The sequence below is a fragment of the Anomaloglossus baeobatrachus genome, unplaced genomic scaffold, assembly GCF_048569485.1.
Source record: "Anomaloglossus baeobatrachus isolate aAnoBae1 unplaced genomic scaffold, aAnoBae1.hap1 Scaffold_4693, whole genome shotgun sequence".
NCBI lineage: Eukaryota > Metazoa > Chordata > Amphibia > Anura > Aromobatidae > Anomaloglossus > Anomaloglossus baeobatrachus.
The window spans coordinates 9,009-30,369 of record NW_027444036.1 but is presented as its reverse complement, the minus strand read 5'-3'; the positions used below and the strand labels follow the sequence as shown (position 1 = coordinate 30,369).

The following is a 21,361-nucleotide window of genomic DNA, read 5'->3' as shown; positions in this document are numbered from 1 at the left end:
GAGTCTAGATCCCAGTGGCCAGAGGGGCCTCTGCTGACGTCACGCCCATGTGACCGGCCTCTTGTGTGGGAGGAGCCTGTAGTTGCCGGCAGTCAGTGCACAGTTGCTGTTTCCAGCCCTGGGTGTGATGTAACAGGAGGTCATCTATGATGGAGATTATCACATATGAGCCTCAGGGGGGAATAAAAAGGGATTGTAGGTCACCGTCTCTGGGTGCAATAGTGTGTAGCAGTAGGTGCAATGCTCTGTCTGTGGAGGGGGGAGAGTGCAATGCTCTGCCTGTGGAGGAGGGAGAGTGCAATGCTCTGCCTGTGGAGGGGGGAGAGTGCAATGCTCTGCCTGTGGAGGGGGGAGAGTGCAATGCTCTGCCTGTGGAGGGGGGAGAGTGCAATGCTCTGTCTGTGGAGGGGGGAGAGTGCAATGCTCTGCCTGTGGAGGAGGGAGAGTGCAATGCTCTGCCTGTGGAGGAGGGAGAGTGCAATGCTCTGTCTGTGGAGGGGGGAGAGTGCAATGCTCTGCCTGTGGAGGAGGGAGAGTGCAATGCTCTGCCTGTGGAGGGGGGAGAGTGCAATGCTCTGTCTGTGGAGGGGGGAGAGTGCAATGCTCTGTCTGTGGAGGGGGGAGAGTGCAATGCTCTGCCTGTGGAGGAGGGAGAGTGCAATGCTCTGTCTGTGGAGGGGGGAGAGTGCAATGCTCTGTCTGTGGAGGGGGGAGAGTGCAATGCTCTGTCTGTGGAGGGGGGAGAGTGCAATGCTCTGTCTGTGGAGGGGGGAGAGTGCAATGCTCTGTCTGTGGAGGGGGGAGAGTGCAATGCTCTGTCTGTGGAGGGGGGAGAGTGCAATGCTCTGTCTGTGGAGGGGGGAGAGTGCAATGCTCTGTCTGTGGAGGGGGGAGAGTGCAATGCTCTGTCTGTGGAGGGGGGAGAGTGCAATGCTCTGTCTGTGGAGGGGGGAGAGTGCAATGCGACGAATGTGGAGGGGGGAGAGTGCAATGCTCTGCCTGTGGAGGAGGGAGAGTGCAATGCTCTGCCTGTGGAGGGGGGAGAGTGCAATGCTCTGCCTGTGGAGGGGGGAGAGTGCAATGCTCTGCCTGTGGAGGAGGGAGAGTGCAATGCTCTGTCTGTGGAGGGGGGAGAGTGCAATGCTCTGTCTGTGGAGGGGGGAGAGTGCAATGCTCTGTCTGTGGAGGGGGGAGAGTGCAATGCTCTGTCTGTGGAGGGGGGAGAGTGCAATGCGACGAATGTGGAGGGGGGAGAGTGCAATGCTCTGTCTGTGGAGGGGGGAGAGTGCAATGCGACGTCTGTGGAGGGGGGAGAGTGCAATGCGACGTCTGTGGAGGGGGGAGAGTGCAATGCGACGTCTGTGGAGGGGGGAGAGTGCAATGCGACGTCTGTGGAGGGGGGAGAGTGCAATGCGACGTCTGTGGAGGGGGGAGAGTGCAATGCGACGTCTGTGGAGGGGGGAGAGTGCAATGCGACGTCTGTGGAGGGGGGAGAGTGCAATGCGACGTCTGTGGAGGGGGGAGAGTGCAATGCTCTGTCTGTGGAGGGGGGGAGAGTGCAATGCGACCTGCCTGTCCCCAGCCTTTGTTTTTTCCTATATCCATCTAGCCATAATGGTAATCTCCAGTGCGGTCAGGACGTGCAGCTCGTGGCGGTATTTACTATGTGTTACTCCCTTTAGTAATTCTGACGTCTCGTGTTCTTCTATGAAGCAATTCATTAATTGTAATACGACTCCTCTTATATCTCGCTTCATGTGACGTCTGTCTGTTATATTATGTTGTACCGCATTGCAGAACACGTGGCTCCTTGGCCTCTTGGGCGGGACGCGCCTCCTTGGCCTCTTGGGCGGGACGCGCCTCCTTGGCCTCTTGGGCGGGACGCGCCTCCTTGGCCTCTTGGGCGGGGCGCGGCTCCTTGGCCTCTTGGGCGGGGCGCGGCTCCTTGGCCTCTTGGGCGGGGCGCGGCTCCTTGGCCTCTTGGGCGGGACGCGCCTCCTTGGCCTCTTGGGCGGGGCGCGGCTCCTTGGCCTCTTGGGGGGGGCGCGGCTCCTCGGCCTCTTGCTATGAAGGGGTCAATGTCTGTTTTATCGCGGCTCTTCGCAGAGCAGCACCCGGGGTCCCTCTCGTCTTTTTCCATTAGAGGCATGGAGCGGGGGATAGATCCAGGAGGAGGGGATTTGAGCAGTCACTATATAACCGGGAAGCCCATTGGATATTAAAGCTGGAGCCAGAGATCACAAAGGGCTGAATTCCACAATGATCTGTGACTGATATTGATGTGTTTATTACCAGGTGATTATCAGCGCATTCATTATACACAGTTTATGGGAATTTGTGGCATTATTATTATTATTACTAATTATTGGTCATTTTTCTTTATAGAGTTCGGGGCAATATCGGCTCCACAGAGAATTCTTCCTCATCCTCTGAATATGAAGGTTTCATCTATTGGAGAGAATCCCACAAGTGACATAAGAGGATATCTCTGTGTGTATATTCTCTGTGCTGTGTATTATATGGGGTGTACTTATATATTCTCTGTACTGTGTATTATATGGGGTGTACTTATATATTCTCTGTACTGTGTATTATATGGGGTGTACTTATATTAATGTTTGTATTGATGCTTCTTGTAATCTGCTATCATTGTAAGTTGTCATTTGCTCGTGTCTTGGTGATTTGATAATTCAGTGTACAATGACGTCATGATGGAGGTTCCCCAGCTTCTCACATCACCAGGTAATAGACAGGACTAAATGCACACGGCCTATAATTATCTGTATGTAAGGAATTAATTCAGTCCCTGTATGTGTCTCCTCCAGCGCGGCCGGGACCTGGGCAGGCCCATTCCCATTTACGGGTGCTTCCGCGGCTGCGTCCGCCGCTCCTCCAGCGGCTTCGTCGGGCTCAGACATCTTGTTTCCGTCCCCCTTAGCCTTTCTGGCTCCTCCTCTATCGGGGCGGGGTTTAGGCCTTCGCGCCTCCACTACTCGAGGAGACGCTCGAGCGGGAACTCTTCGCGCCCAAGATGGCGGCTTTTCAAATTTTCCGGCGGTCGCTCAAGGCGCACTTCCACCAGTCGGTAGAACGGTAGGATCCTGTTCGTGACGCCAAGTTGTCGCGGGCGGAGGAGGGGACGCTGCGCTCTCCCACTGCTCGGGTCCGGCTGCCGCTCGGTGGTGGCTTGAGCGGTGGGCCGGATCCCAGGGACTCGAGCGGCGCTCCTCGGCCGTGAGTGAAAAGGGGAATTTTGGTGTGGGGGTTTTGATTATTGTCCGTGACGCCACCCACGGTTGTGATTTTGGTGACACCACCGCTGCTCTGGACGGGGATCCCGGCAGCGGTGACAGGGAGCAGCTTGGTTGTTAGTTCTCCCCTCCGTGGGTAGGGGGTTGGTTGTCCCGGGGCCCGGTGATGGGATAGGGATGGATGGCAGGCGGGTTGCGGGGCCTGGTGAGGTGCAGGGTCGCGGGGGCAGCGCTGTGCCGTACGGCACGGTGGTACTCACTCAGCCAATGATGAGGACACAGTTCTCGGTAAAACACACGGCTGGATGGATGGGTCCCACAGACGGCTGCGGTGTTGTTTCTCCCGGCAGGTTGGTGGTGACTGCCTTTCAATGCACCTAAGATGTTTGTACGGTTCCAATGGGTTCCCACCGGTAACCCGCTCCCCGGCTTGGATATGGGCCGGAGGAGCCCCTTTTGCCCGCAGGCGCTGGCCCTGAGAAACGGTTGCCTTGGCTGTGGCGGTGTCTCTCTCACTTGGTTGGACTGTTGCCTTCTGTCGGGACTTGGCTGTTGGGAAACCCAGGAGGTTCCCTTCACTAACGAATTTGGCAAATTCACGGCGACTCCTAGCCATGCCGGGGTCCGTAAGCCCCTGCCAGATGGTGCTGGCTTCTCTTCGTGTACCGGTCCGGTACCGCCGGGCCACCGCCCGTCCACGGTCCTTACGGTAGACTCCAAACGGCCACTCCTGCAGACGGTCACCACTGTCTGCCAACCTTGCTGATCTGACCGGGCCACACACCCGGACCAACTTCAGGCTGCTTAGCTGTCACTCTTCTCTCTCACTACTTTCCCTCCTTCCACTTTCACCTCTCAAACTGTTCTGCCTGGTTTTTCCGCCTCCAGGACTGTGAACTCCTCGGTGGGTGGGGCCAACCGCCTGGCCCACCCCCTGGTGTGATCATCAGACCCTGGAGGAAGGCAACAAGGGTTTTGTGTTCTGACTTCGGTGTGCCTGCTGGGAGTGTGGGGTGTGTGGGTGTTGTTCTCTGTGGCCCCTGGCTTGTCCAGGGCGCCACACTAGTACCAGTGATTGATATTCTTCAGGTGCTCTCATGATTCAGATATATTTATTGTTTAATATCTGACACTTGATATTGCACCATTTATGGGTCTCCTTCTGTCATAAATTGTTTTGACACTGTATTGTACTCCATATTTGTACTGTTATATCTATTACTATGACATCGGGGTTTCGGTCCTGCTCAGTGGGTGCTCTTTTGTCTCTATGTATGTTTTAAATGGGTTTAAGATGTCTCTTCTTCTGCAATAAATAAAGGTGTTTTCTTTTATATAACTATACCATTGGTGTGCCCCTGAGTGATTGTGCGGAGTCTTTCCTCCTCCTGTTTTGCTTGTCTCCTATTCCACACCAGGGTGCACCCACCAAGATTTGGTCCCAGTATTAGTGGTGCGCTCTGCCCTTCATCTCCCTATAGTAAATGCAGGCACTGTATTGCCCTGGCTGGAGGTTTGCAATTGGCACAAAAGGCATTTCTGATCTGACAGATCTATCTTCATGGGCAATGAAAGATGATGGGTCATTTGACGCCCTTGAAATGTGAATCTTTTTGTCATCAATTGGCACAAACTGGTGATTTTCTCTTGTTCCAGCAATTGTATGTCCATCTTTGAACCTTTCCTCTTGAACTACCCGTATTTCGTCAATTTTTTCTTTTGGAACAAAAAAAAAAAAAATACTTGATTCCATGCAGTTGCTCGTTGCAAAAGTTGAATAAATCCACCGGGGTCAGTATTTGGTTTTCAGTTGGGCGTTGAAGACTGGCACGAGCTGCCAACCTCTTTGCTGTCCCTCCAATCCCATTACAGGGCGACTTTCCATGACTGGTACCAAAAAAATTCCATTCAGCGCTGATGTTGAAATCAGCATTGTGGTGGCACAAGTTGAGAAAATTTTTGAAATTTTTGTACTGGGCTGCAGATCCATCGCTGAAGTAGTGGATATGACGAATCCCATAGATGAGAGTCTTGAGATACTCCACAATTACTGTTACGAAAGTGTGGACTGCAACTGTGTCATGTTGTGAGCAATCAGTGATTAGTTATTATTATTATTAGTCAATAACTTTTCATAAATAAAAAGGTTTATAGGTTTTTGATAATAGACATTGGTAGCAACAATACAACTCTGTAACATGTGATAAGAATCTGAAAATCAAACACAAAATCAATGCATTACGTGCATACATAACACCATGTTCAGTGGCATTTTTCTTTTCTTAAATGGAGAGACTCCAAAAAAAAAAACAATGATCCTTGTAGAGAAAAATGTGCTCTTTCTAATGATATCAGAATTAATATATTTTAGGGGTACCCTTTTTGAGAAATTTGACCTAAAATAGGTAAAATTCGTTTTTTTTAAGTTTGTCATCATATGTGGGTGTGAATATTTCCACAAATACATATGCTTAAACCGTGATATTGCAGCAATGCAAAGTCATGTAGATGTTTGTTGTACAGGGCAAAGCACCAGTTACTATTGGTTTTTGGTCTTGAGTTACTGTACTGATACTCAACTACAGTTACTGATACTGTACCACATAATAGCCTTATACTAAAGCTCCAGAAGCAAGGACTAGGGGACACAATATGCAACTGGGTAAGGAATTGGCTAAAAGATAGGAAACAGAGTAGTCATAAATGGTACATTCTCTAAATGGGCTATAGTCAGCAGTGGGGTGCCACAGGGATCTGTGATTGGACCGATTCTTTTTAATCTCTTTATTAATGACCTTGTGGATGGGATTGATAGTACAGTGTCAATCTTTGCCGATGACACCAAACTATGTAGGATATTAAAAACTGACCTGGATAGTACAATATTACACAAAGATCTGGATAAGATGTCAGAATGGGCAGATACTTGGCAAATGAGATTTAATGTTGATAAATGTAAAGTAATGCACCTAGGACGGAGTAATCATATAGCTGCGTATACATTAAATGGAAGTAAACTCGGGACTACAGAACAGGAGAAGGACTTGGGTATTCTCATTACAAATAAGCTGAGCAGCAGCACTCAATGTCAAGCAGCAGCTGCTAAAGCAAACAAGATTTTAGGGTGTATAAAAAGAGAGATTAGATCTCGTGATCCCAACGTATTGTTACCCCTCTATAAATCACTTGTAAGGCCACATCTGGAATACGGGATCCAGTTTTGGGCTCCACATTTTAAAAAGGACATTCAGAAGTTAGAGTCAGTTCAAAGGCGGGCAACTAGACTACTACAAGGAATGGAGGCCTCACATATGATGACAGGTTGAAAAAGTTAGATATGTTTAGCTTAGAAAAAAGACGTCTCAGAGGAGATCTCATTTATATGTATAAATACATGTGTGGTCAATATAAAGGACTGGCACATTACTTATTTCTTCCAAAGACAGTACTAAAGGACCAGGGGGCACTCACTGCGAGTGGAAGAAAAGCGATTCCAACAGCTAAATAGGAAAGGGTTCTTTACAGTTAGAGCAGTCAGACTGTGGAATGCCCTACCACAAGAGGTAGTAATGGCAGATACTATAACAGCTTTTAAAAAAGGGCTGGATGATTTCCTCAGTACACAAAACATTGTTGGTTATAAATGACTTAGTGACTAAATGTAGAACTGGTGGAGGAAGGTTGAACTAGATGGACCTAGGTCTTTTTTCAACCTAAGTAACTATGTAATGAGTTATATATGGGAAAAGTTAGGCATAAATTTTATGCGAGGCGTTTTGCAAGCTACTTTGACACAAAATTGCGGCCGAAATATTGTTTTGTCATAGCCGGTAATAATTTTATCGTGTTTAGCAGCAAAAGTTGAACTAGTATGCCAAATTTCAGCATCATAGCCAGTATAGAACTCTAATGGCTATGTGCCAAAGTTTGCAAAATCCTCTTAGCTGAAGCCGCAGGCTTGGTGGAACCTCCAGTGAAAGGTCAACAGTGCCCAATGTATTTGAGATCTGGCCCTAAAAATTTACAGAACCTCTTTTCAAACATACATGTACATCCTTATAAATTTTCAACAAAATCGGAGAAGGTCGAGTGTGGACCACTGGTCCACTTGACATGGAATGACCCATCTTTCAGTCATAAGGATGGCCCCGATGTGGTTTTAGGCACCGCTCAGTATACTGCACTGCTGGCAATGACTTACAGCAGGTTCCAATGCTGAGCGGCTGTCAGTCACTGCGGGGGGCAGGGGATATATGTGGTAATAACAGACATTTCCCTTATTTTCCCACCAGTATCGCTCAACATGAGGAATAGGGCTGAGCAGATCCAGTGTAATACTACTGTATGTTCTGAGGATTTCGATTGCGTTAGGGCAATGACAACAGAGACGAGTTCTTGGTACAAGATGTTATATAATATGTCACCACGGTAGATACACAACGGGAATAAACACAGTAAAACAACACACAAAACGGAGCGAAGGGGATTCCCGGGGCCACGCACCGGACTCCCCCAGGGAGACCACCAGAGCGAACCCCTGTACAGGGACTGTCCGGCAATCAACCCCGGAAGGCCTAAATGTGCGGCAGCCGGTACACAAGGGGCAAGTGGTATAGTCCAGGAGTGTCCGTATGGGATGATTGTCCAGAGTGGTTACGAACCGGGCAGAGTGCTGATCAAAGACGGCAGACGGAGTCCGGGCACAGCTTGAAGAAAACCGGGTATGGTCCAGAGTCGGTCGGTAGAGTTTCAGGAGAATCCAAGGCAATCAGGAAGTAGAAACAGCAAAGCAGGAGCACACAGCAAGCAGTATACTCAGGCACTGGACTGGCTGAGAGGCGGCCTTTTAAGCAGCTGGACAGGAAGTAGGGCAACAGAACCTTAAACTCCATGTTAACTGAGGGCAAGCTCATTCAAAAGAGAACTGGAAAACCTGGAAACCTGACATCCAGACTGTAAAAGTCTAGATCCGCACGGTTTCAAAGATGCCCGGGTTTCGGCCCAGGATTCTAGGTGTACAATCTGGATTAGGAAATGAAAGGGAAAATAAGAATTAAGAGAGAGTTTCATACTTACGGAGACTAAAGGCCCTGTCACACACAGAGATAAATCTGCGGCAGATCTGTGGTTGCAGTGAAATTGTGGAAATCAGTGCCAGGTTTGTGGCTGTGTACAAAGGGAACAATATGTCCATGATTTCACTGCAACCACAGATCTGCCAAAGATTTATCTCTGTGTGTGACGGGGCCTTTAGTGTCATGGCGGCAAACTTCTTCCGGGTTGCGCATTCACTTCGTGTACTGCACAATAGGCTCATCGCATACACACAGCTTTCCGAGTTTTCCCTTCCCACCGGCTGTCCTGTCGTCTCTGACGCGCCCCCAGCCTGTGACAGTATCTGCCTGCAGTCATCGCGGCTCAACCATAGTCTACACTCAAAGCCAGCAGTCGTTCTCTGTGGCCGCTCACTGTGAGATGTAGCAGATCTGAAAGCGACGTGGGATCTCGTGTGGATTACGCTGGACCTGGATGGGTGTTTGGGGTTAATAAAATGGTGAAGAAGGGTGCGTTTTGTATTTTATTCCAAATAACGGATTCTTTTCTGTGTTTGTACTTATTTACTTTCATTTACAGGTTAGTGTTGCAGGTATCTCATAGACGCCTGTGCCATCAGCAACCTAGGGTTTAGTAGCAGCTGTGCGCTTTTATTAACTCTTGCTATTACCCCGATATCCACCCCACCAGGACTACGGGAGAGCCTGTAAAGCTTCAGGATCTAACGGATGCGGCAATACCGGGCGGCTGCGGGCTGAAAATACCAGATCTCACCTGGCTTTATCTTGGCTGTGGATGAAAATTGGGGGGACCGCACATTGTTTGTTTTTTTAAAGTAACAAAAAAAATGCAAATTTGGTGCTGAAATCTGGTGCAGACAATTTCAGCACCAAACGTGCACCTCCTGGCACAAAACCGTGGCAAAAATTGCAGCAAAAAAAAACACGGCAAAAAAGTGTTTTTTTTTGCCAGGAGGTGTGCATTGGGTGCAGGAATATGGGGTAAAAATTTCAGCACCAAATTTGCATACCTTGACCCAAAAATGCAAAAAAAAAATATTTTTTTTCTGCCAGGAGGTGCAAATTTGGTGATTGAAATCTGGTGCAGACGATTTCAGTAACAAATAACCACCTACTGGCACAAAATCACTGCAAAAAATCGTGGCAAAAACCCTTGACAAAAACAAGTGTAAAAAAAAACGCGTTTTTTTTTTGCCAGGAATATGGTGTACAATTTCAGGACCAAATTTGCATCTCTGGGCCAATAAAACTGTGATTTTCTGCTAGGAGATGCAGGTCTGTGATCTCAGTGACCTTTACCTGAGGTCAGGTTACCAGCTCATTCATTCTCTGGAGTTCACAGCGAATGGTCATGCTCTATGGCCATTTGCTGTGATATTCAGATGTAGCCGTCCTGCCGCCTGTGATTGGTTGCAGTCAGTTGACATGGGGGCGTGTCTAACTGCAACCAATTACATGGGCGAGCAAAGCAGTGAATAGTCAATTGTTGGCTCCGGAAGGGAAAGTGTGACCCGGAAACAGCCGCCACCATGACACAGCCTTGGTGAGTGCAACGCCCCCCTATCCCTTACATAGACTTATATGGGCACCGGATTCCGGAGCGGATTTGGTTATTTTTTAAATTGAGCAGGGTTCCACCGGTCCTGGTTTTTTGCGAGTCCGATCAGCCTTAATCAGGAATAAAAAACTTGATACTGAAGTTGGTTTCTTATTGGTCCAGTTTCTTGTTTGAGGCTGAGGTTGGTTTCTTAATTGGATTTTTTTTTTTTTTTTTTTTTAAACAGGGGGGCTTTTTTGTCTTTTATTTCAAATAAAAGATTTTTTTGGGTGTCTGTGTTTATTTACTTTCACTTACAGATTAGTGTGTCGCATAGACGCCTGCTATCACTAATCTAGGTCTCAGTGACAACTGTGGGCTGCTATTAACTCCTTATTACCCTGATTGCCCTGGTGCAGTGGCAATGGGAAGAGCCGGGTCCAGCGCCAGAATTGGAGCATTTTATGGATGTGTCACTTCTGGGGCGGCTGTGGTCTGCTATTGGTAGGATGGAAAGGGCCAAATAATGATGGCCCTTCCCACCCAAATAATATCAGCCCCCAGTTCTCTGCTGTACCTTGGCTGGTTTTAGAAAAATGAAGGGAACCCTATATCGATTAAAAAAAAAAAAATTAAAAAAGCGTGGGATCCCCTCTATTTTTCATAACTAGCCAAAGTACAGCAGACAGCTAAGGGTTGCAGCTGCTGCTGTTCCTGTGCTGGATATGAAAAATGGGGGGGAACCCACGTATTTTTTACCCCCAAAACTTAATAAAACAGCTGTCCAAGTGAGCTAGCCCTCTATCAAGCTATTGTGTTATTTCTTTCTATTCTCTGTTCTCTCTATTTTTTCTATTCTTTCTATCAATTATCCTAGTCCTATCATATTTTGTTTCTCCTTTAAAAAATACATTAACAAAATTGCAGCAGAATCACGGGATCATTAAAAGCGATTTATTACATTTCCATTCTCTCTGGGACAAGGGGCAGTTTTGGTTGCAGTTTGTGTGCAGAAAAAACAGCAGCGTGCGCATGTAGCCTTACATGACTTTGGGGGACTGATATCACCCCAACATTATATAGTGATGTCTCACATCAAAGTCCGGTCACTCTCTTGTGTGAGTTCTTTGATGACTAACAAGATGTTCTTTCCGAATAAAATATTTCCCACATTCTGAACATGAAAATGGCTTCTCCCCTGTGTGAATTTTATGATGTTTAACAAAATGTGATTTACTAGTAAAACATTGCCCACATTTTGAACATGAAAATGGCTTCTCCCCTGTGTGAGATCTTTGATGCACAACAAGAACTGATTTCCGAATAAAACATTTCCCACATTCTGAACATGAAAATGGCTTCTCCCCTGTGTGAGATCTTTGATGCACAACAAGAATTGATTTCTGAATAAAACATTTCCCACATTCTAAACATGAAAATGGCTTCTCTCCTGTGTGAGATCTTTGATGCTCAACAAGATGTGATTTCCTGGTAAAACATTTCCCACACTCTGAACATGAAAATGGCTTCTCACCTGTGTGAGATTTTTCATGGATATTAAGATGTGATTTCCTGGTAAAACATTTCCCACACTCTGAACATGAAAATGGCTTCTCACCTGTGTGAAGTTTCTGATGTATAACAAGGTATGATTTCTGACTAAAAAATTTCCCACATTCTTGACATGAAAATGGCTTCTCCCCTGTGTGAGATTTTTGATGCTCAACAAGATGTGATTTCCTGGTAAAACATTTCCCACACTCTGAACATGAAAATGGCTTCTCACCTGTGTGATTTTTTTCATGGATATTAAGATGTGATTTCCTGGTAAAACATTTCCCACACTCTGAACATGAAAATGGCTTCTCACCTGTGTGAGATCTTTGATGCACAACCAGATTTGATTTCCGAGTAAAACATTTCCCACACTCTGAACATGAAAATGGCTTCTCCCCTGTGTGAGTTTTTTCATGGATATTAAGATGTGATTTCCTGGTAAAACATTTCCCACATTTTGAACATGAAAATGGTTTCTCCCTTGTATGAGCAGTTTCGTATTCCACATCCCTTCTGTAACTTTTATTTTGCTTACAATTCTGTGATAAATCGAAATTTTGGACTTGTTTGAAAAGATCAGATGATAGAGATTTCCTAGGAGGGACTGAAGGTATATCTGGGACAACAGCATGCTCTTCATATGTATCATGTGGGATACTTTCATCATCTGTTATAAATTCTGAAGATATTAGAGATCCATCTGAAATCCCAATACAGTCATCTGCTAAAAATAAACACAAAGTTATTAATTTTTAATGATATTATCTTGAAAGTACATTTCATTTTTTTAAACCATAACATCAGAAATTAAATTAGGGAAAAATGTATTCTGAATCTGTTGTCCAATATCGAGATCTAAAGGCCCCTTTATACGCTATGATTTATCTGACAATATGTAGTCGGGATCACGTTTTTCGTGACGCACTTCCGTCGTCTTTAATGACGTCGTTGCGTGTGACACCTACGTGCGACTCTGAACGATCTTAAAAATAGCGAAAATGGTTGATCGTTGACACGACGTTCAGTTTCAAAATATTGTCCGTTGTTTGGAACGCAGCAGACATATTGTTACGTTTGATACCCTGCCAACGACGAACAACATCCACATGACCGCCTTGATCAAACAATATCTCACTGAACGATGTAATGTCGTTTGTGAGATGGGTACGTGTGACAGCTACAAAATGACTTATTAGCGATCTCGGCAAATCGTAGCAACGATCTGGGCGTGTCACGTCGCTAATGAGATCACTAGCGATATCGTTGTGTGTAAAGCGGCCTTAAGAGTTACATCTTTGTTAATTCGGCTCTCACATTCCTAGCACCAGCTCTCTGGAATGTGCTACAGTAAATAATCTGATTGATTGTCACAATGTGACTGCAGGATAATGAGGGATAGGGGGCTCCTATACTGTCCCTCACACTAGGGGACCTCAAGCTATTCCTAACATCTGGATTAGCCCTGAAGATGGAGATGCCGGAGTCTCGTGCATTACTAGTCTCCTGACTAGATCTAATCTGTAATCCCCAAGGGAAGGAAGGGGCAGGATTATGATGGAAATACAGATTAAGACAGACGGGAATCATTGCAAACTCACAAAAATAAACAGTGAGAGGCTAAGGAGAAAAGCAAGAGCACGAAGGCAGCAACAAGAATGACAACAAGGGTTAACACCACAACAGCTCACAGTAATAATGCACAAAAAACACCCATAAATCTGGATCACAACACCTCACCAGATCAGTATAGGTAAACGATAGCTGGCATTAATGAAATAGTCCAGCCAGCATATACAGAACGGGAGCAAACAATACTTTCTCCTCTACAGCATGTGATCACAGACATTAACAAGCAGCCCAGCAGAGAATAACTCTTACTAGCCTGCCCAAGCCTGTGGTTTGATGCCTGCATCTCCCTGCGCTGCTCACAGACAGCAGAGAAATTAACATGCAAAGTACCAGAGTCTATCATTTCAACAGATCCTGACGCTGCCATGACAGTTGGCAAAACCTGCAAACATCTCCTTGAAACATTGATCCACAACATAGACAATTTCAAAGCGTTTTTTTTCGAAGACGAAAATAAAATAAAGACAGATGCTGAAAACTCAACTGGGTTGTCTGGGACTGTAATGCTGATAGCCTATCCTAAAGCCTGCTTTACACCAGTCGATCAATTGTGCGATAGCACGAGCGATCGTACCTGCCCCCGTTGTTTTTGCGTAATGGGCAAATCGCTGCCCGTGGCGCACAAACTCGTTTAACCCCCGTCACACGCACTTACCTTCCGGACGACCTCGCTGTGGGCCACGAACGTCCACTTCCTGAAGTGGGAGGGACGTTCGGCGTCACAGCGACGTCATACGGCAGCCGGCCAATAGAAGCGGAGGGGTGGAGATGAGCGGGATGTAAACATCTCGCCCACCTCCTTCCTTCCATTAAGCCGGCGGGTGCTGTGGGACGCAGATAAGCTGTTCTCATCATTCCCGTGGTGTCACACGGAGCAACGTGTGATGCCACAGAAACGATGAACAACCTGCACCCATGTAAATAAACGATATTATGAAAGTTAACGATGAGTAGACGACTCACGATTTGTGAGCGATACTGCGTCGCTCGGAGGTGTCACACGAGACGCCGTCGTGCGCTATGCCGGATGTGCGTCACGAAAACCGTGACCCCGACGACATATCGCACGATATATTATCTCGTGTAAAGCCCGCATTAGGCTTTGTAACCAAAGCAGGTAGCAGGGTCTTGCAGCCTGTACAGATAAACATTAGGGTTCAAATTCATCAAGACCAGTGATGTACACTGAAAAATGATGCCAGGGACTGGAGTGAGATTTCTGGCATAGGAAACATTGCAGTTTGTTATGAATTAGAGAAGCGGTGGCATCACACCCTTGTTCTGGCCAAGCTCTGCCCATTTTGGCAAAGCTGGTTAAAATTGGCGTGAACACACACACCAGCTTTTGGTCACATGATGTGATGTAAAAAAGGTCCTTAAGCAGTCCTATAATTGGCATATAAACACTGGGGCCACTAGGATTATGGGGGCCTGTGAAATTGTTCAGTTTGCTCTCCATTTCCCCTAATACCAGTCCGGCATGCCAGCCTGTGTCCTGTTCAGTTCATTTAGACTCCTGCAATTAAGAGACCTTTGGTAACATCATGTCACATGACTTTGAAATCATCAAAGGTCCTTAAACAATCAACCGTAGAATACAACTGATGGAATCAAAAAGAGAGTGGGGTTCCTCAGAACTTGAGCAGTTTGATTCCTCCCAACTCCTGACTGTAACTAAGGCTTATTCTTGGAGTAGGGCTTATATTTCAAACATTCTCGAAAAATCCCATAAAATCATGTTAGGGCTTATTTTCGGTGTAGGTCTTATTTTCAGGGAAACAGGGTATTCATGAACCCTCTGCAGGTGTTTAAGTTGCCTTCATAACAACATAGAGAAGACACTAGAAGCAAAGAAATCCAGAGCAGAAAGTCTAAAAATGTAAACACAAAATTAGTGCAGAAAGTACATGAGTAGATATCTCTTACTGGGTAGAGCTGGAGGAAACACATCCTGAGGAACATCGGGATCGTCTTGTTTACAGTCCTGTGGGAGAAGAGGACGGGGACATCTCTCTGGTGTTGTCCTCTTACTGGATAGAACTGGAGGAGACACATACAGGGACTGAATTCATTCCTTACATACAGATAATTATAGGCCGTCTGTATTTAGTCCTGTCTATTACCTGGTGATGTGAGGGGCTGGGGAACCTCCATCATGACGTCCTTGTACAGATCTTTGTGTCCTTCTAAATACTCCCACTCCTCCATGGAGAAATAGACGGTGACGTCCTGACACCTTATAGAAACCTGACACATACAATGATACCGTCACCCCCGATCCCTTCATAGCGTTACTGTATAATGTCCCAGCATTCCCAGCAGTGTCACCTCTCCAGTCAGCAGCTCAATCATCTTGTAGGTGAGTTCTAGGATCTTCTGGTCATTGATGTCCTCATGTATCGGGGGGTGAGGTGGAGGCCCCGTGATTGGGCTCAGGGGTCTTTCCCATCCCTCAGACACAGGGGCCTGACAGCGCTCACTATGGGTCTTCTTCACTACTGTGTAATCCTGGTTATGGAGAGACACAGTAATAAATCTCACTACAGACATTTCCAGTGTCCTCACCTCTCCAGTTCTGTCCATCTGTTATTCCCATAGATAAGAATGATGTAATGTGACGTCATCAGAATCTCTCACCTCTCCAGTAAGCCGGAAGAGGATCTCTAGTGTGAGGTGTAATATCCTCTCCGCCATCTTGTCCCTGTCGATATCCATCCTTGATGGGTCAATCAGGAGAATTCTCTTATATAGAAGATCTCCACTGAGAGGATCAAATATTGTAAGGACCTGAATGGGGAGAAGATGACGATGTAACATCATAAAGAATCTGGTGTAATAATACAATTTTTGGAGATAACCGTTCACTAGATAGGGATGATTGCCGCACTGCCATGAGGAGTCCAGACTAACTCTGCTGACTCATTACAGTGAATGGATCTTTAGGGGGTTTCATCTGAATCATGTCATTTGAAGAATTACATGTAGACCTGTCATGCTAATAGGTTGAGGAGAAGGGACGTAGCCTCACTGCGCCCTGAACCAGGCTTATCCAGAGGGGCATGATTAAGTGCCTACCCAGTCATCACCAGAGCCTCTGAGGTTGGAGTTTGCTGACAGTAGGCACCAGTTACCAATGTGTTCCACCAAGAGGCTGTGCATCATGAGAAAGATAGGGTGGGAACCACTGCTTCTAGAGAAGAACAGGAAGGATAACCCTGTCACTTACTCTGAGCAACCCTGAGCTCCCCGATGTCCCAAGAGAGGTTCTTTCACGTCGTGTGACAATCACGTGTCTTACCCTAACCACAACTGTGTCTAGTGAGCAGGGCAGGAGGAACACTAGTCCTTCTTTATGATAATGACACAAAAGGAAAAAGAAACTGCATTCCCAAACAAGTGGTAAAAAAGAGGGATGGAAGAGAAATGAATAAAAAGGGAGATGATCAATAGGAAGACACCAAAAAATGTTTTCCAAGCAGCAATCTCCAGGATCAAATTAAAAAAAAATTCTCTTTCCATGGCTCTCACCTCCATGCCAGCACCATGGAAAAGCAAGTTATCCCTGGCAACTACTGAGGTAAAGTGGTGAGAACTTATACCAGGAGGGAGTGCAAAAATCAGAGCAGCTGAGACAACTCAGGATGGTAAGCCAAGAAAGACACAAGGGTCCGCTTAACCCTAGAAGCACCAGCACAAGGATCGTCTGCACAGCTAAGTGGAAAACAAAGCAGATCCAAGTAGTACTAGCTTGCGCGGTGACCTTCTGACCCATGGGATAGGGGCGACCTCTCTCTGTCTGATAACCTGGTGTCGAAACTCTGATGTAAGTGTTCAGTGTAGAGAACGGGATAAATGTGATCCAAAAGTCACAGACAGATGGAGAAGTCACATCTATGATCAGCTCTAATCCTGCTGTGGCGCCCCTGAGGCTTCAGGCGCCACAGGGTACTGCACCTCAATTAAGGTGTAGTACTTATCCTGGGTCCAAGGAGGGTCGGTACCAGTTCCACCAACACACATACACACAGTTACAATGTGTTGCCCTCCCCAATGGGGACCGTACCAGTGTCAGGTCACAGTAGGGGGTCACTACAGCGGTTGGGTTTACAGGACACCACCGCACCAGGGGCTCCCCGATCCACAGGAGCTGGGACCCAGGGTCAGGGAGAAGCAACCACCAGGGGGAGTCAGGAGCAAACAGTGGGAAGAGCAGGTTGACCTAGTGAGAGTAGTCAACCAGCCTGTGGCAGCGCCTGGAGGCAACAGCTTGGAACACACAACACAACTACAAAGGAGGGAACAGCTCTAGACACGGAGCAGAGCGGATGTGCTGCGAGGCAGCTCTGTGGGCCAAGGCGTTTGGACACGGGCGCTGGGGAGAAGCAGGCGGCTGCTTCCACAGGACCCACGCTGTCTGGGTACAGAACCCTACGGCAGATATACTTCACGTTGTCTACCAACTCTGCAATGGTCACAGGAATGGCTAGAAGAGTCACCGGACCTGTCCCACCGAGTCTGCAGCCAAATAGCATATAGGATCCAGAGCTGAGGTCTTGGACCAGTCCCACATCGGAACCACGCTATCAGCATACAGAATGGGACACTTTACTGACACCGGGATCCCCAAGTGATTCACGCCACAGGGATCCAATACTTAGCGCAGCAAAGGAGGAAGGGCTCATAGACTGACATACACCAGATCTGACCTTCCACAGAATCGTTATTGTCTGGAGTCCATCGTGGCGGAGAATGGTACTCTGGGGCAGCGCCTGAACTACCAGTGAGTAAAAGACCTGGAACCGCAGCCCCTGTCTCTGCTTCTCCTTTTCTGGCACCAACGGGGACCACCACCACCCCCGTCCGTCTTCAGTCATCCTTCCTGAGGTAACCCCACTATGCCTGTGATGAGCGACACCTTACCAGCGGCGACCTTCACCACCAGCCCCGGAGAGGATAAAACAAGACTGAGCACAAGACCTTCACAGCTGTTGACACATCCTAGGGAGATTTCATAGCACCTTCTCTCCATCTACCTGATGATCCTGAGGAACTTTGGGATCTTCTTGTTTACAGTCCTGTGGGAGAAGAGGACGGGGACATCCCTCTGGTGTTTTCCTCTTACTGGATGGAACTGGAGGAGACACATACAGGGACTGAATTCATTCATTACATACAGATAATTATAGGCCGTGTGTATTTAGTCCTGTCTATTACCTGGTGATGTGAGGGGCAGGGGAACCTCCATCATGACGTCCTTGTACAGATCTTTGTGTCCTTCTAAATACTCCCACTCCTCCATGGAGAAATAGACGGTGACGTCCTGACACCTTATAGGAACCTGTCACATACAATGATACCGTCACCCCCGATCCCTTCATAGCGTTACTGTATAATGTCCCAGCATTCCCAGCAGTGTCACCTCTCCAGTCAGCAGCTCAATCATCTTGTAGGGGAGTTCTAGGATCTTCTGGCCATTGATGTCCTCATGTATCGGGGGGTGAGGTGGAGGCCCCAAGATTGGGCTCAGGGGTCTTCCCCATCCCTCAGACACAGGGGCCTGACAGCGCTCACTAGAGGTCTTCTTCACTACTGTGTAATCCTGGTTATGGGGAGACACAGTAATAAATCTCACTCCAGACATTTCCAGAGTCCTCACCTCTCCAGTTCTGTCCATCTGTTATTCCCATAGATAAGAATGATGTAATGTGACGTCATCAGAATCTCTCACCTCTCCAGTAAGCCGGAAGAGGATCTCTAGGGTGAGGTGTAATATCCTCTCCGCCATCTTGTCCCTGTCCATATCCATCCTTCACGGGGCAATCAGGAGAATTCTCTTATATAGAAAAAAACCACTGAGAGGATCCGATATTATAAGGACCTGAATGGGGAGAAGATGAGCCGATATGTAACATTAATCGAGATAATAATGGAGGGAAGATATCATTTGGGCAGTAGAAAAAAATTCAAGATGAAATGAAGTTGCACCTAAAATGATATCAATGAAAACGTCAGTTCATCAAGCAAAAAACAAGTCGTCACTTAACTCTGATTTCAGAAAATGGAGACACAAGCCGATTTTTTTACGTTTTTTTTTGGTTTTTTTTTTTACAAAAGTCTGATTTTTATTTACTCCTAGAGATGAGTGAACCTGAAGTTCGGTTTTCGGTACAAACTCAGACTTTTGCAAGATAGCAAAGTTCAGTTTTGGGTTCGGGAGCTTTACGTATGGAAACCGCTCTCGTGTGATCAGATGTATTGTGCACCAAGAAATAAAACTGAAAAGACCCGCCCTCCCCTGTTAGTGATCTGTTTATGGCTGCATGTGGGCGGAGACCTGAACTGCCAATCAATGATTTCAAATAAAGTCCATGTCAAGTCCAAGTCCAGAACCGATCTTTGCAAATGATCAGCTGGACCAGCAGAAGCCGAACGTCCACGGGTCCGCTCATCTCTAGTCACCACTGAGATAATAAATGTCTGATATTGCCGTAATCACACTGACCTGGAGAATCACGCTGATCGATCACTTCCAGCACATCGGGAATAGAGTAAAAACAATGATGGAATTAGTTTTTTCCTCAACATTTCGCAGCACTTTGAATTTTTACTTAATTTCCAGTAAATTTTATGGTAAAATTAAAACCTATGCGACATTTAAAAAAAACAAAAAAAACAACTATCCTTTATACGGCAATGTGGGAGGAAAAATAAAAGAGCCGCGCAGTTACCCACGATCATGTATCAACGGAGATGAAATCCGTCCATCTCTAGATAAGGCACAGATGGTTTATTACTGCCTCTGCCTTCTCTGTCACTGTATACACAGCTTTGGTGTAATGCAGCGGGAATGGTGAGGGACCTGACAGTGACACAGATCTCTGTGTGAGAGCCCATGCACCAACGGTAGTTGCCAACTGTAATTGTTTGGGGCCTGGTGAGTGCAATTATTTTTTTGGGTATCTGCTTCCTTTTGAGGGTCTCCACTTTCTTTTGGGGTGCCTGCTTTCTTTGATAAAACTCCTCCTGTATTCTTTAACTTTTTTAGATATTTGGACAATTCATTATGGAACCACAACTGGAGCTTATTTTTGGAGTAGGGTTTATATCTTAAGTATACTCAAAAAGCCCTCAAAAATCCTACTAGGGCTTATTTTCCGGGTACGTCTTATTTTCAAGGAAACAGGGTAGAAAGTGCTGACGGTGCCTCCTCCCTCATATACAGAGGATATGGTCACCGCTGAGTCATTATATCAGCCCCAGTTACAAGGGAAGGAAGATGAAAATAAATACTGAATTGACCCCCCCGCCCCCTTCCAAATGTGTGACATATAGTAGAATACCACGGTCAATCCAAATCTCTGTTATTAGCCCCGACCAGGTAAAAAACAGCGATATACACAAAATAAGAAGTGTTACTAAATAGCTATGAAATATGTAAATGTGATCATAGACATATATTGAGACGGCGTCCAGCTTTCAGTCATAGGGGTGGCAACGATGCGGTTTTAGTCACTGCTCAGTATACCGCACTCTCGGCACTGACTGACAGCAGGTTCCAATGCTCAGCGGCTGTCAGTCAGTGTGGGGAAAAGGGTATATATGTGGTAATAACAGACATTTCCCTTATTTTCAAACTGGTATCGCTTGACATCAGACACAATGCTGAAGTTGGTTTCTTAATCATCCAGTTTCTTATTCGAGGCTGAAGTTGGTTTATTTTTTTTTTCAGTTTTTATTGTTTTGGTTTTTTTTTACAGGTTTAACAACAAACATAAAAAATCACAATAATAAAATACAATACAGTGCGGAGCCCTGATGTGAATAAACTTAAAAGCAACAAAAAAAGTATCAAACTGGCACAAAATGGGCATCAAAGTGACATCAAAGCTCTTTTTTCACAAGGGTAACAGGAAAAAATGCACCATACAATTTATTGTGCAGTTTTTCCTGAGTACACAGATACCTCATATGTGCTGGAAATCAAATGTTTGGGTGCACGGCAGGGCTCGGAAGGGAAGGAGCGCCATTTGACTGTAAAATTGGCTGGATTCATTAGCAAATGCCATGTCGTGTTTGGAGCTCCTGAGGCGCCTAAACAGTGGAGCTCCATCAAAAGTGATCACATTTTGGAAACTAGACCCCTCAAGGATTTTATCCAGGGGTATAGTGAGCATTTTGAACCCACAGGTACTTTATAGAATTTAATAAACTTAGGTCGTCATATTGAAAATTTTCTTTTTTTTTCACAAAACTGTTGCTTTAGCACCAAATTGCTCACTTTTTCAAGCGGCAACACCAAAATGTGGACAACA

At 46.3% G+C, this 21,361-nt stretch overlaps 1 protein-coding gene across 1 annotated transcript; it reads right to left on the bottom strand.

Annotated features, from left to right (window-relative positions):
• Window positions 1-7,659: 7,659 nt before the first annotated feature.
• On the bottom strand, window positions 7,660-18,382 carry LOC142281300 (uncharacterized). Its single transcript, XM_075332836.1, has 7 exons — window positions 18,264-18,382; window positions 18,083-18,180; window positions 15,687-15,836; window positions 15,378-15,557; window positions 15,173-15,296; window positions 14,976-15,089; window positions 7,660-12,144 (listed from the first exon to the last, which is right to left on the bottom strand). The coding sequence occupies exons 1-7, from the start codon at window positions 18,346-18,348 to the stop codon at window positions 10,970-10,972; spliced, it is 1,926 nt and encodes a 641-aa protein (XP_075188951.1). The 5' UTR covers window positions 18,349-18,382; the 3' UTR covers window positions 7,660-10,969.
• Window positions 18,383-21,361: the final 2,979 nt, after the last annotated feature.

Coding starts and splice junctions, on each gene's coding strand:
- LOC142281300 (XM_075332836.1), bottom strand. CDS start 18,348: ATGGAGGAGTGGGAGTATTTAGAAGGACACAAAGATCTGTACAAGGAC. Junction 15,837..18,082: donor AAGTTCCTCAGGATCATCAG/GTAGATGGAGAG, acceptor CTCCCCATTCAG/GTCCTTACAATATTTGATCC. Junction 12,145..14,975: donor GTTTCCTCCAGCTCTACCCA/GTAAGAGATATC, acceptor GTTTATTTTTAG/CAGATGACTGTATTGGGATT.